Consider the following 16,322-nt stretch of genomic DNA (forward strand, 5'->3'; position numbering starts at 1 on the left):
AGACAAGCTAAATCACTTCTATGCTCGCTTCGAGGCAATCAACACTGAGTCATGCATGAGAGCATCAGCTGTTCTGGACGACTGTGTGATCAAGCTCTCCGCAGCCGACGTGAGTAAAACTTTTAAACAAATCAACATTCAAAAGGCCGCTGGGCCAGACGGATTACCAGGACGTGTGCTCCGGGCATGTGCTGAACTACTGGCAGGTGTCTTCACTGACATTTTCAACATGTCCCTGATTGAGTCTGTAATACCAACATGTTTCAAGCAGACCACCATAGTCCCTGTGCCCAAGAGCACTAAGGTAACCTGTCTAAATGACTACAGCACTCACGTCCATAGCCATGAAGTGATTTGAAAGGCTGGTAATAGCTCACATTACCACCATTATCCCAGAAACCCTAGACCCACTCCAATTTGCATACGGCTCAAATAGATCCACAGATGATGCAATCTCTATTGCACTCCACACTGCCCTTTCCCACCTGGTCAAAAGGAACACCTACGTGAGAATGCTATTCATTGACTACAGCTCAGCATTCAACACCATAGTGCCCTCAAAGCTCATCACTAAGCTAAGGATCCTGGAACTAAACACCTCCCTCTGCAACTGGATCCTGGACTTCCTGATGGGCCGCCCCCAGCTGGTGAGGGTTAGATAGTAAAACATCCGCCATGCTGATCCTCAAGACTGGAGCCCCTCAGAGGTGTGTTCTCAGTCCCCTCCTGTACTCCCTGTTCTACCACGACTGCATGGCCGGGCACGACTCCAACACCATCATTAAGTTTGCAGACGACACAACAGCGATCACAGACAACAACAAAACAGCCTATAGGGAGGATGTCAGAGACCTGGTCGGCTGGTGCCAGAATAACAACCTATCACTCAACGTAATCAAGACAAGGGAGATGATTGTGGACTACGGGAAAAAGAGGACTGAGCACATCTCCATTCTCATCGATGGGGCTGTAGTGGAGCAGGTTGAGAGCTTCAAGTTCCTTGGTGTCCACATCACCAACAAATTAGAATGGTCCGAACACACCAAGACAGTCGTGAAGAGGGCACAACAAAACCTATTCCCCCTCAGGAGACTAAAAAGATTTGGCATGGGTCCTCAGATCCTCAAAAGATTCTACAACTGCAACATCGAGAGCATCCTGACTGGTTGCATCACTGCCTGGTATGGCAACTGCTCGGCCTCTGACCGCAAGGCACTACAGAGGGTAGTGCGTACGGCCCAGTACATCACTGGGGCTAAGCTGCATGCCATCCAGGACCTCTACACTAGGTGGTGTCAGAGGAAAGCCCAAAGAATTGTCAAAGATCCCAACCACCCCAGTCTGTTCTCTCTGCTACCGCATGGCAAGCGATACCGGAGCGCCAAGTCTAGGACCAAAAGGCTTCTCAACAGCTTTTACCCCAACAGCTTTTACCCACCAAAAGCCATAAGACTCCTGAACAGGTAATCAAATCGCTACCCGGACTATTTGCATTGTGTCCCGCCACCCCCCCGCCGCATCCCCTTTTTTACGCGCTACTCTCTGTTTATCATCTGTGCATAGTAACTTTAACTATACGGTCATGTACATATTACCACTATTAGCCCGACTAACCGGTGCCCCTGCACATTGACTCTGTACCACCTGTATATGTCATTTTACTTATTATTTTTTTATTTCTTTACTTATCTATTGTTTACCTAATACCTATTTTTTACTTAAAAATTGCACTGTTGGTTAGGGATTGTAATTCATTGCATTTCACTGTAAGTTCTGTTGTATTCGTGTTGTATTCGGCGCACATGACAAATAAACGTTGATTTGATTTGATTTCCACTAGATGTTGGAACATTGCTGCGGGGACTTCCATTCAGCCACAAGAGCATTAGTGAGGTTGAGCACTTATGTTGGGTGATTAGGCCTGGCTCACAGTCGGCGTTCCAATTCATCCCAAAGGTGTTCGATGGGATTGAGGTCAGGACTCTGTGCAGGCCATTAAGGTTCTTCCACACTGATCTCAACAAACAATTTCTGTATGAACCTCACTTTGTGCACTGGCGCATTGTCATGCTGAAACAGGAAAGAGCCTTCCCCAAACTGTTGCCACAAAGTTGGAAGCACAGAATCATCTAGAATTTCATTGTATTCTGTAGCGTTAAGATTTTCCTTCACTGGAACTAAGGAGCCTAGCCTGAACCATAAAAAACTGCCCCAAACCATTATTCCTCCTCCACCAAACTTTACAGTTGGTTCTATGCATTGGGGCAGGTAGCATTCTTCTGGCATCTGCCAAACCCAGATTCGTCCATTGGACTGCCAGATGCTGAAATGTGATTCATCACTCCACAGAACGCATTTCCACTGCTCCAGAGTCCAAAGGCGGAGAGCTTTACACCACTCCAACTGAAGCTTGGCATTGCGCAGGGTGATCTTAGGCTTGTGTGCGGCTGCTCGGTCGTGGAAACCCATTTCATGAAGCTCCCGTCGAACTGTTCTTGTGCTGATGTTGGTAGGGAGATTTGCAACCATGGACAGAGGATTTTTACGCGCTGCGCGCTTCAGTACTCAGCGGCTCCGTTCTGTGGGCTTGTGTGGCCTACCACCTCGCGGCTGAGCCATTGTTGCTCCTAGATGTTTCCACAGCACTTATAGTTGACCCGGGGCAGCTTTAGCAGGGCAGAAACTTGACAAACTGACTTGTTGGAAAGGTAGCATCCTATGAGAGGAGCCACTTTTAAAGTCACTGAGCTCTTCAGTAAGACCGTGCTACTGCTAATGTTTGTCTATGAAGATTGCATGGCTGTGTGCTCAATTTTATACACCTGTCAGCAACGGGTTTGGCTGAAATAGCCGAATCCACTAATTTGAAGTGGTGTCCACATACTTGTGTGTATGTGTGGTCTATGGTATTCAAACTATAGTTTCCCAACTGTCCACTGACCCTCAGTTGTATGCACACGGGAGCTATGCATTGTGGGTTAACCAGCCTCCCTGCTGCAAGCCTGGTTTATGGAACCTAATTCACACTTCAATTTCATCATCAGCTCACTTGGCCTAAATGGGGAGAGAGAGAGAGCGAGAGATCAGCTAGTGATGGGTGATGTGTGTGTGTGTGTGCATCTTTACGAGTTCATTTGTGCGCATGTTGAGCACATTTTCTTGTTGATGGGCACAGAGAACTTTATGACGTCATTGGCTGACTAGAAGGAATCCATGGAAGCCCAGAGGGTACTGTGGACGTAGGACTTAGCTTTGAAGGTCAGGACGATGAGATATGGTGAACGGCAGTTACACATTGAAGTTACACAGTGAAAGGAATTGTGCATTGTATCTACGAAAGGATAGAGTAGTCGCTATAATTGCCAGTCAAAGATGAATAACGTTTAATTGGATTGAATAGGACTTGTCAGTACTGTGCTCACAGCCAAATCACAGGCAGCATATGACCTCTTGCTGTTTAATACTTGTGATTTGAAGAGATCATCAACCTCATTAGCAAACACACACAGTCAGAGCCAGACACATGCCAGTGTGATGGGACGTGGCGTGCTGTGTGTGTGTGTTCCTATATACCGTGTTGCATTCGCTATATAGGGTAAAGGGTGCAATTTGGGATCCGTCCTGTGTTTTCTGGGGGCTGTGTCAGGCTGGGCTAACGAGGCTCTGTCCGTTCCTGTGGTGGGGTCTGCGCCAGCCTGACTGACACGCTAAACAATCTCATCTTGACATCTACAAGATGTTTGACAGAGCCAGATCAAGCGTTGATGTTGTCGTCAATGACCTAAGTCAATTTCAATTGGACAATTTTTTTTAAATTTGATTTTAACATTCAGCTTCGAAGTTAACTTTTGGAATAGCTTAATAACTGTGTTTCGCACCCAGATCCTTTGGTGCTTTGATTGAAGGTTTAATGGAATTTTTATGTAGCTCTATCTACTGTACTTGAAGCTGACTGTATACGTTAAGTGTTAAATGTATAAAAGCTGCTAGGTAATATGCCTATCCACAGCCTCCTCAGGATTACCGTCAATTTCCATCCCAAGGGCAGGTTTCTTCTTCTGCCTGAGGCTGCATCTCAGAGTGGGGACATTCCTCGGCTGCATCTCAGAGTGGGGACATTCCTCGGCTGCATCTCAGAGTGGGGACATTCCTCGGCTGCATCTCAGAGTGGGGACATTCCTCGGCTGCATCTCAGAGTGGGGACATTCCTCGGCTGCATCTCAGAGTGGGGACATTCCTCGGCTGCATCTCAGAGTGGGGACATTCCTCGGCTGCATCTCAGAGTGGGGACATTCCTCGGCTGCATCTCAGAGTGGGGACATTCCTCGGCTGCATCTCAGTCGTCTTAATAGCAATTTCCTGTCCTCGTCTCCTCATCTCTTCTCCTTCAACGCCACTTATTAGAAAACCCAGTCCAGATGAAAGCTATATGGTGGATCTCTATGAGGAATTGGCATCCTCCTCCAATTTCTATCCCATCATTAGAGATTAAAGCATGGAGACGAGGAGAAGAAGCCACTTTATGCTATTGAGATGAAGCAGAGAAAGAGAGGGGGGAGAGAGAGAGAGAGCCAGGAGTAGGAGGAGGAGAAGAAGCCACTTTATGCTATTGAGATGAAGCAGAGAAAGAGAGGGGGGAGAGAGAGAGAGAGCCAGGAGTAGGAGGAGGAGGAGAAGAAGCCACTTTATGCTATTGAGATGAAGCAGAGAAAGAGAGGGGGGAGAGAGGGAGAGAGAGGGAGAGAGCCAGGAGGAGGAGGAGAAGCCACTTTATGCTATTGAGATGAAGCAGAGAAAGAGAGAGGGGGAGAGCCAGGAGGAGGAGGAGGAGAAGCCAATTTATGCTATTAAGATGAAGCATAGAAAGAGAGAGGGGGAGATCCAGGAGGAGGAGATAGGGCACTCTGTTTGATGTCTCCGTGACGAGAACAATGGCTCCCCCAAAACAGATTCACTTAACCTTGAATTAGAGAGAACAATGTACTAGGTAGTTGAACTGTTGCTGGTAGTAGCCATTGTGTTGGTGTTAGTAACCACGCAAATCAAGGACAGACATCATGATAGTGAGGTAGTAGTAAGATAGCAAATGGTATTCATTTTTTAAGTCTGCACATAATGCAATTCTAGACTGTGACGGAAGACTAAGCCAGAACAAGGACTGTGACCCAGATTCATAAATCCCAAGAACCTTAGCTTCTGTGATCTGGCACTAGCACTTCTCTGAACACAGTACCGTGACAATGTTTCTGTGCTGAACCCGTGACATTAGAATAGAACTAACACGATGAAATCAATAGAAATATAATATTCCCTCTGTTCCAAGTCCCTGTGTTTGACTTTTTATTTTGTATTTTTTATTTTACCAGGTAAGTTGACAAAGAACACATTCCCATTTACAGCAACAACCTGGGGAAAAGTTACAGGGGGATGAATGACCCAATTGGAAGCTGGGGATGATTAGGTGGCCATGATTGTACGAGGGCCAGATTGGGAATGTAGCCAGGACACCAGGTTAACACCCCTACTCTTACAATAACTGCCATGGGATCTTTAGTGACCAGCGAGTCAGAACACCCGTTTAACGTCCCATCCGTAAGACGGCACCCTATAATGTCCCCAATCACTGCCCTGGGGCATTGGGATATTTGTTTTTAGACCAGAGGAAAGAGTGCCTCCTACTGGCCCTCATCCAGGGACTGACCAGGACCAACCCTACTTAGATTCAGAGTCAAAGCAGCAGTGGGATGCAGGGTGGTATGCTGCTGGCTAAACATGAGGCACTTTGGTGTACTGTGGTACTGGCTGGTCATATTATGATATTTGCTAGTCATGGTATGATATTGGCTGGTTGTGATACTGTCTGGTTATATTATGATACTGGCTGGTCATGGTATGATACTGGATGGTTATGTTATGATACTGGCTGGTCATGTTATGATACTGGCTGGTTATGTTATGATACTGGCTGGTCATGTTATGATACTGGCTGGTCATGTTATGATACTGGATGGTTATGTTATGATACTGGCTGGTTATGTTATGATACTGGCTGGTTATGTTATGATACTGGCTGGTTGTGATACTGTCTGGTTATGTTATGATACTGGCTGGTCATGGTATGATACTGGCTGGTTATGATACTGGCTGGTCATGTTATGATACTGGCTGGTCATGTTATGATACTGGCTGGTTATGATACTGGCTGGTCATGTTATGATACTGGCTGGTCATGTTATGATACTGGCTGGTCATGTTATGATACTGGCTGGTTATGTTATGATACTGGCTGGTTATGATACTGGCTGGTCATGTTATGATACTGGCTGGTCATGTTATGATACTGGCTGGTCATGTTATGATACTGGCTGGTCATGTTATGATACTGGCTGGTTATGTTATGATACTGGCTGGTCATGTTATGATACTGGCTGGTCATGTTGTGATACTGGCTGGTTATGTTATGATACTGGCTGGTTATGTTATGATACTGGCTGGTCATGTTATGATACTGGCTGGTCATGTTATGATACTGGCTGGTCATGTTATGATACTGGATGGTTATGTTAAGATACTGGCTGGTTATGTTATGATACTGGCTGGTCATGTTATGATACTGGCTGGTTATGATACTGGCTGGTCATGTTATGATACTGGCTGGTCATGTTATGATACTGGCTGGTCATGTTATGATACTGGCTGGTTATGTTATGATACTGGCTGGTTATGATACTGGCTGGTCATGTTATGATACTGGCTGGTCATGTTATGATACTGGCTGGTCATGTTATGATACTGGCTGGTCATGTGATGATACTGGCTGGTCATGTTATGATACTGGCTGGTCATGTTATGATACTGGCTGGTCATGTTATGATACTGGCTGGTCATGTTATGATACTGGCTGGTCATGTTGTGTGACAGTTCCACACCTATCCTATTATATTAAGGAATAAGGACATTTTACAATATATTTTTTTCAGATTACAAACAAATTACAAAGGAAATATTGATTTGTGGATGGCTGAACCCAACACATGAGTGACTGTACTGCTGATTAACATGAACAGTCCATCACATAGTGTGGCTTCTGGGTTTATAGGTCAAGATATTATTCCTGCCGATATTCCGCACAACAAAAATATTCTGTGAGGGATAATGTTTTTGTATGGACAGTTGCTGTTGCTTGGTGAGACATACTGCAAACAGGGCTTTCCTGTGACGACGTTAGCTGAGATCCAGCGGTGGTGAGAGTCAGGCAGGCTCAGGTTGTCATTTCAGAAAGAGACTACATTTAGTAGAGGTCTGAACACAGGAGCAACACACACACGCACACGCACATGCTCACGCTCACGCTCACACACACACACACACACACACACACACGCACACGCTCACACACACACAAGCTCACGCTCACACACACACACACACACACACACACACACACACACACACACACACACACACACACACACACACACACACACACACACACACACACACACACACACACACACACACACACACACGCTCACTCACTCCACTGCTATTTCCACTCTCCCTTCCACAGATGGGAACATTAGGAGGAAAGGAGGTGATGACCTGCTGTCACCAGCCTTATTATGTTCACACTATCCGGCTCTCACAGCCAGATGAGCCAGTGTAAAATGGAATAGAGATTCAGTCTGAGGCTCTGACAGTGTGCTGCCCAGACCGCTGATTACCCCTTCATGAACCTTGGCCCTCATTACTGTGGCGCTCTCTCAGCCCATCAGACAGACTAAAACCATTTTGGTTCCCGTTTTAATTTGTGTCCTCAGATCTCCAACAGACACATTGGGGTTGACCTAGCCTCGTCCCTAGGCTAGGGTTGGCCAAATAATTGACTATTAGGCAATTTGTGTGACACACCCCAGTAACACCCGAACACTTGGGGAAAAACCTTTTCACAAAGACAGACATTTTGGCAGAGATCCATTTAGAGCATATTGGGTGCCCTCAGATCTCTCCAAACGGGACAAATTGAGAATGACTCCAATGTTTGACTAAGGCTAGGGGGACTTAGTTTTGTGACGCACCCTAGTAAAAACACATTGGGGTCATCAGCCCCCAGGCAGATGGTAGGTACATCATAGAGAAAGGGATTAATCCTCTTGGACAGCCATCTACCTTTGATTGTGGCTTTAATCCTGGCCCACTGGCAGACTGGTGGGCCCTGTCTAATACTGCCCCAAAGCTGTGGGGGTGGGCAGGCTGGGTGGGGGGGAACGGGGTGAGGGGACAGGGCAGGGGGGCGGGATGAGGGGACAGGGTGGTGGATGGGGCGGTGGGGATGGGGTGAGGGGGACGGGGTGAGTGGGCGAGGTGGGGGGGAACGGGGTGAGGGGGAGTAGATCCCTCCTCCAGCTGCCACCCGCGGGATACCCCTGCCTCACTTCCCCTCACCCAACCATCGTATTACCTCACCCTCTCCTTCCCTAATCTACAACTGCCCTTATAAAGACTGGGGGAGCTACAATAGAATATACACTCTAATCTGACTGGATTCTAATTTAGCCACAGTAAGGCTTTCCTCAGACAATATTGTAATTTTCAGTTGAGGACATCTAAAGGAAATACGTACCATTGTGTTTTATACGTAGGCATATGTGTACATTGGTATTTGTTGTGTGTGTAAATTTGTATGACATACCGCTATGCCAGGAGAAAAACAGATCAATATGAACTTGGACAGACAGATAAACATCTTTCAAAGGGTGTCCCCCATCATTCATATTGTGATGCAGAAGGAAAAACATGGACGAGTGAAGGCAGCACTGCAACGTTTGTGATACAGACAGATCCAGTAGTGTTTCTAACATCTCTGATATAAAAGCACTACACAGGGGAGCCTTGTTCGCTCCTGTAGGTTGCCAGAAAATAGAAGTCTTAAGAGGGACTTCATCCTGTTGTGTAATAGACTAGCTAGGTGGAACAGAACAGAGTGCACAGTGCAATCCCTTGAGGGGAAATAGAAGAGAACGCTCCACCACCAGTATCCACCAGAGATACCTTGCCCCGGTCTGTTCTAGAGTCAGTAGAAAAGCCCCTAACAAATCACTAACATGCTCCGAGACAAAGCAGTCCAGGTTGAAACAGATCTGAGATCTGTCCCTTCTTGCATCTATCATTAAAGCTTTCATTGTTGTGTTTTTGGCCCTGTTTCCTATCATGAGGCAGAACAGTGCGAGGAGTATTTGAGAAGTAAATATAGGTCACAGTCATCTTTATGCATATATTTTTCTTTCCATCCCACACCAGGTGCATGAATAATTGAAAGAGGTTTTCCCCCGTGACGGCTGCAGTCAGGAGCCCCAGGTTAAAATGTAGAGACAGTCTTTCTCCTTCCCTCCCTTCTTCCCTCTCCCTCCTCCTTCCCTCCCTCCCTTTCCCTCCTTCTCATCCTCCCCTATCTCTTCTTTGACAGCTGCAGAAAACCCCCAGTCAAAATGTAGCGGCACTTTCCTCCCTCCCTCCCTCCCTCCCTCCCTCCCTCCCTCCCTCCCTCCCTCCCTCCCTCCCTCCCTCCCTCCCTCCCTCCCTCCCTCCCTCCCTCCCTCCCTCCCTCCCTCCCTCTGTACATCTTCTTTGATGATTACACTGTCTGCTTTAAGACAGAGAAGGCTGATAATAACAATGCTGATTGTATTCAACCACCTTCTTCTTCTTCTTCTTGGGAAAATGGATTGGGAAGATGTGGCTTCACATTGTTCTGTGACTTTGTGATCCAAATCCCTCTCTGCCCCAGTCTGCCTCCAGAGCCAAATATTGTGGAACGTTGCAGATAGGAATGTCACAAATAGACCGGATGTGATTCCTTGTTCCGCTTGTCAGAGAGCCATATTTGTTCTACGTCATCTATTTCTATCTACCCGTTGAACTCTGACCGGTAGACCGGGACACTCTTCTACAATAGAAGTCCCTATTCTTTGCTAGTCTCAGCGAATCTCCATCTCTTCTCTGTGTTACACTTCCATCTGTTTCTGTTCTTTTTCTCCTGAATGGACGGATCCCTCTCTTCTCTTGGATCCCTCTCTTCTCTTGGATCCCTCTCTTCTCTTGGATTCCTCTCTTCTCTTGGATCCCTCTCTTCTCTTGGATTCCTCTCTTCTCTTGGATTCCTCTCTTCTCTTGGATCCCTCTCTTCTCTTGGATTCCTCTCTTCTCTTGGATTCCTCTCTTCTCTTGGATTCCTCTCTTCTCTTGGATTCCTCTCTTCTCTTGGATCCCTCTCTTCTCTTGGATTCCTCTCTTCTCTTGGATTCCTCTCTTCTCTTGGATCCCTCTCTTCTCTTGGATCCCTCTCTTCTCTTGGATTCCTCTCTTCTCTTGGATTCCTCTCTTCTCTTGGATTACTCTCTTCGCTTGAATTCTTCTCTTTGGGACTGAGAAAGAGCTTTACTCTATATTTATTAATATCCATTCAGTTTCTCTCGTATCAGTGGCTCTTTTGGGATTATTATTCTGACAGGAATGTTTCTGTCAGCAGGCTAGAAGAGCTGAACAACAACACAGCTTCTTACTTACTACATCTCATTTCCTTCTACTAGCTGCAACCTAGCTTCTTCCTTGTTTCCCTTTACTCCTTTCCTTTCTGGTGATCATAGGCTGTCTCACTCTCCTTTCTCTCTCTCTCTCTCTCTCTCTCTCTCTCTCCCTCTCCCTCTCTCTAGCTCTCTCGCTCACTCTCTCTCGCTCACTCTCTCTCGCTCACTCTCTCTCGCTCACACTCTGTGTCCTCTCTAGGCAAGAGGGAGGATCTGTGTTTTGAAAGAGGCCCAACCCCCTCTGCTCTCACTCGTCCACAGTCCGTGAAAGGCCGGGCCGGGGAACTCTGTCCAAGGCATTATCCAAACACTCACACTCACACGCACAAACACTCTCTCTCTCTCTCGTACACACACACACACACACACACACAGTCTCTCTCTCTCTCTCTCTCTCTCGCTCGCTCGCTGTCTCTCTCTCTCTCTCTCTCTCTCACACACACACACACACATACACACACACACACGCACACACACACAGTCTCTGCTGCCAGAGCTCCACTTACAGCTCAAGCCTCTCAAATCTGTTTTTCTTGTTGAGATCAGCACACGGTTTAACGCCACACAGCTGCAACTGGAGAGAGGAGAGAGGAGAGAGGAGAAGAGGAGCAAGAACCTGTGTTTTGAACTTCTCCCGGAGGTTCACCCTCTAATCTTTTGGAGTTTGTCCTCAGGACCATTCAAAGAAAAGGAGAGTCTGAGTTCACGTGACATAATCATAGTGAATGGGTTGCCATGTTAACTGACACGGGTAGCCTGACCCGGGAAAACTGGATGTTGAATAGAGGAAGAGCCTTGGTGGTAGCAAGCAAGCGAAAGTAACGGGAACTCGCTGGAGGAGAGAGGGAACAAGAGAGGAGGGAGTGGAGGAGCACGGTAGAAGTCCAGAATGGAGGACGGGTTTTCCAGCTACAGCAGCCTCTATGACACCTCTTCGCTGCTGCAGTTCTGTAACGGTAAACTAATCTCCTTCTGGTCAACAATCTGTCTGTGTGCTTAACATGAGATGTCACCACTGCCTGTTTAAACTTAACACCGAAGAGGTAGTCCCTGCTGGCAGGGCTGTTAATGCAGGCGTGAGGCTATTATAGAGCTCAAACTCGACTTAAGGCTTTGATGAAAGTGAATGTTTACCCTTGGTGCTGAGTAGATGCTGTCTTATGTGGAAGACATAGATGGGATTGTAGGCTATAACATGAACCGAATTCAGACATAGCTGGGAACAATATTACAATTTAGAGTTTAACCATGCAGAGCTGGAAATAAAAGATATAATTCAAAACCTTCTGAGGAAATGTTTCTGTCAAGAATCTGGGTCGAAGGATTGTCAACACCCTCTGCAAAAATGTCAACCGGCAGGAAAAAAAAGCGAAACATATGGATGAGGAAAAGGATAAGGGATATAAACAAAGGTCTGCTCTTTCACCGCTGGTTTCCATTTCAGTTTGGTCTGTGGCTCTTGTCTTCTTATAAAGCATTGGGATGTGCTGATTGTCCTCAGCTTGTATACTGGACAGTTCAAGTGTGATGATGGCTGGAGACAGGAAGTGGAATTGGGGTTGCAGGTTATTAGTAGAGTGTGTAAAGGTGCATGACACATCACTTTGTCACAACCAATCAATCTCTCTTATCAACACAGCCTGACGTCTGCCCAGATACAGGAGACACTGTCTGACATACTTACTTAGAGCTCTGCTGAGCCAAAGGGAGTAGGTTGCCTCTAGACGCTGGTCTTATTTCAATGTTGCATTTCGCCCACTAATGGCTAATGTTAGGACTTGGATAGGGAAACTGATCCTAGATCTGAACCCTGGAGCAAAATAAACAGAATACTCAAACATCATCTAATAATGTGTATGGTTAATGAGTTATAGAAGGTTGACGTTATAGAACTTAATTACCATTGTTGGAAAATGATACTGATAGTGTGCTGTGTGGTGTGCAGGACTTGATAATGTCAAACAGTAACTTAGGCATGCTGGGTAACCTGAAAAACAGGTGTCAAGCTGGATAAAAAGAAGTAAAGCTTCCTCCTCCGAGAATGACATTGACCTTTTACACTGTTAATAATGATCCTGTAATCTGATTGAAAGAAGAAAGGTTACTGCAATGTGACATACTGTTTACTTGCTGTCACTAAAGGGTGTTTAATAATTAACACACATACAGAAGTATTGGATCAAATAAGTACAAGTGTCAAGTCAAAATCACCTATAACGGTGTTGTCAAACACATAAAAATATATACTAAAGTCTCTGGGTTTTGAATGTTCTCAAGTCTCCCAATTGGCACAGAACCACGCCCTAGTCTGACGTGGTTGGCATTTTCTAATTTTGTAGTGGGTAATGACGCTGCTGTGTAAGCGAAAAGCTTGCGAGCGCTTCAAAACACTGCCTAACACGGTTTGTAATTACTTCAGAAAGTCCTGTTCCCTCTTACAAGCCAGAAGACGAAACATGCCAAGCTGTTGTGAATCTGTTGCCAGGGATTTTCCAATGTTCTCTCACTGAGACTGTCATACTGACCGAGGGGCTTGGTTCATATCAGGCGAGAGGGCCTCATTGTTCCAACTACACACTCATTGGGTAAGTGTGTAGTCTGGAGGCTCTGAGATCACCCAATGGTGCGCTGGCCAGCTGTGGAACTGCCTGTAAAAGTGATGTCATTTTGTTCTTGAACGCTTCATGTGTTAGTGATCAGCCAACCAGAATAATGGCAGGGGGACTGGGTCAGCGACTCGGCAAACTAGAAAAGCAGGCTTTTGTCCTGAGGAGATGGGCTGCTAAGGGGAGTTATCCCCATTAGTAGTGCAGTAGTCAATTATCAGGGAACTGTATTTCAAGAAGAGGATCTACAGTATCGAATGTATCAAATCAAATGTATCCTCCACACCTCAGCCTTTAACGAAGATGGATTAAAGATGTTTTTTTGTTGTTGTTGTTGCTGTTACTATCCCTTGGTGTCTGACTTAATACCGACAGTGGATGAGCTGGTCGTATTCACTTAGTGTTGTTATGAATGATCAGCCAATAGACTACGAACTGGTAAATCCAGAGAATTCGCTGTTTTTCCCTGGCAATAAGATGGACTTATTCCTTCAGATTTCACCAGACATCCTTGTCACTGCCCTACATCCCCTCTCCTCTAGGGCCTGCAGTGCTGGCACTGCCCACAGCATCACCAATGTCGCCAAGAGTTTGGTACTTGGCACACCAACAGAGTGGCACAGTTCCCTCCCCCCTTTTTGGTTTATGTAAAGCCATTAATGCAAGCACATGCAACGGGATTAGGGTTAGCAACAAACCAACAAAAACAGACAGACAAAAGGTGGAGGGCAGGTCGGGTTGAAGAAACCTGTTTGGGCTGTTAAGGCACCGTCAGGATGTCTACATTTAACCGCCCTTCTTTTCTTCCTGTTCGGAGATGGGTTCACGGCTAATGTTCTGCGTTGTCGCTTCTGTTGTACAATACGAAGCCATAAACTGCTCTGCTCCTGGGGTCTGTGGAGCGTCTTGTCTGAAACTGTAGACTTGTGTTGCTGCTGAGTGGATGTAGCTGCCCTCACTGTTGCCAGTTCAGAAATGATACTACCTATGTAATGGCAACCGTCTGTTTGGCATGTGATGTATGAATCATCTGCTTTTAGAAAACAATGTACACTACCTAGCAGTGCTAATTTTGGCGCAATGTTTTAAAATTTAGTCTAATCTTAGTAGTTTTGACAAAAATATTAAGTCTTAGTCAAAATGACGAAAGCAGTGGGCCATTTTAGTCAACTAAATGCCCTTTCATTTGAGAGAGAGAGAGAGAGAAGCAGTGGCGCAAAAGTATTGGCAAAGTGGTATGGGATGCACCTCCATCACTATGGGATGCACCTCCGTCACTATGGAATGCACCTCCGTCACTATGGGATGCACCTCCGTCACTATGGGATGCACCTCCGTCACTATGGAATGCACCTCCGTCACTATGGGATGCACCTCCGTCACTATGGAATGCACCTCCGTCACTATGGGATGCACCTCCGTCACTATGGGATGCACCTCCGTCACTATGGAATGCACCTCCGTCACTATGGGATGCACCTCCGTCACTATAGGATGCACCTCCGTCACTATGGGATGCACCTCCGTCACTATGGGATGCACCTCCGTCACTATGGGATGCACCTCCGTCACTATGGAATGCACCTCCGTCACTATGGGATGCACCTCCATCACTATGGGATGCACCTCCGTCACTATGGGATGCACCTCCGTCACTATGGGATGCACCTCCGTCACTATGGAATGCACCTCCGTCACTATGGGATGCACCTCCGTCACTATGGAATGCACCTCCATCACTATGGGATGCACCTCCGTCACTATGGGATGCACCTCCGTCACTATGGAATGCACCTCCATCACTATGGGATGCACCTCCGTCACTATGGGATGCACCTCCATCACTATGGGATGCACCTCCGTCACTATGGAATGCACCTCCGTCACTATGGAATGCACCTCCATCACTATGGGATGCACCTCCGTCACTATGGGATGCACCTTCGTCATTAACATTGTCATCACCGTTCCCCAGACGCTACACTGATGTCCAGAAGTAGAACTGGGGCTAATGACTTTGAACGGGAGCTAATAACTGTTTCGCCTAGTGACGTAGTCGAGTCACTAAATCTCGAGTCCCAAGTCCCCTTGTGCTCGATGTCCGAGTCACCAATGGTTGAGTCACGAGTTCCTATGGCTGGTCCGAGTCCCAGTGCTCGAAACCTGGTCCAAGTGTTCAAGTTCAAGTTCAAGTCTGAGTCATTAACTCAGTCAGTCAGCCAGTCAGATATAGTGTAGTGGAAATAAATTGTTTGCTATCCCTTTTCCTTTCGTTCTGTGCCACCAAATGTTTGCATATAGGCTACTGGTAATGTTACCATAGCAATGTTCAGTTGAAATACATTCTCAAATGTTGCAAATGGAAATTTCCTGAATAGAGCTGACATTATTCCTTATTCATCATGTCAGAGAGGCATGTTTGTTCCACATAGCATATTTCTATCTGAACATTCCAAAACGTTGCGTCCTGCTGAACGCATCCCCAGGTTGTTAGCTATAGCTAGCTAATGAGGGAACATGACAGAACAAGGTGTAGCCTAAACCAATGTTTAACGGTCCGGTCCCCAAGTAGCCTAGTTTTAGAACAGCCCTCGATATGCTTCCTGAGTGTAAAATGCGGCCCGCCAAATGTACGATAGAAAGAAAAAAAAAAGTAGCAACGGTATTATAGGTCATATCGTTTGAATGGTAAGGGCTAGAATTAAGCCGAGGAAAAGGAGACTTGGCTACATTGGTTACAGAACCTGTCTATGAAATGCAGTGGAGAAAGTGGGAGGGTTGAGTGATACTACAATTTAAAAAGACAGCCTACTTTTCCATACTTAGGGAGAGAAAAACAGAGCTAGACTATTGTTTTATTATTAAACTTAATGCTGCTATTGTTAATAATTTCGTAAAGCAGCTTGTGTTTCTTAACCAGGCAAAGGGTAGCTAACTAGAAGGCTGGTGGTGATTGGTTAGCTACGGAGAAGCAAGAGAGTGGCCTGCGCGATGTGTATAATTGGAGGCGGAGCCAGAGCGAAGCCTGTCTGCCCACACTCATCGCTTTGTCCCCCGCAGCTCACCAGCTGATGTACGCTGTGTGTGCCAGGTGGGGCATATCCTTCCCACTGCTGAACAGAACAGCACT

At 46.3% G+C, this 16,322-nt stretch overlaps 1 protein-coding gene across 4 annotated transcripts in view; it reads left to right on the forward strand.

The window, feature by feature from the left end:
- The window catches only part of LOC106608927 (echinoderm microtubule-associated protein-like 1), a 90,085-nt gene that overhangs the window by 19,882 nt on the left and 53,881 nt on the right, over positions 1-16,322 (forward strand). Inside the window, exon 1 of one of the 4 annotated variants that reach the window (XM_014207284.2) lies at positions 10,857-11,542. The exons of 1 other annotated variant lie outside the window; for it this stretch is intronic. In XM_014207284.2, the coding sequence (XP_014062759.1) occupies positions 11,476-11,542 (67 nt within the window). In that variant the 5' untranslated portion in view covers positions 10,857-11,475. Of the gene's footprint in view, positions 1-10,856; positions 11,543-16,322 lie in introns of those variants that run through there. 2 more of the 4 variants (XM_014207194.2, XM_014207360.2) reach the window with 2 other exon arrangements.

This window comes from Salmo salar, chromosome ssa01 (genome assembly GCF_905237065.1).
Source record: "Salmo salar chromosome ssa01, Ssal_v3.1, whole genome shotgun sequence".
In the NCBI taxonomy this organism is placed as follows: Eukaryota; Metazoa; Chordata; class Actinopteri; order Salmoniformes; family Salmonidae; genus Salmo; species Salmo salar.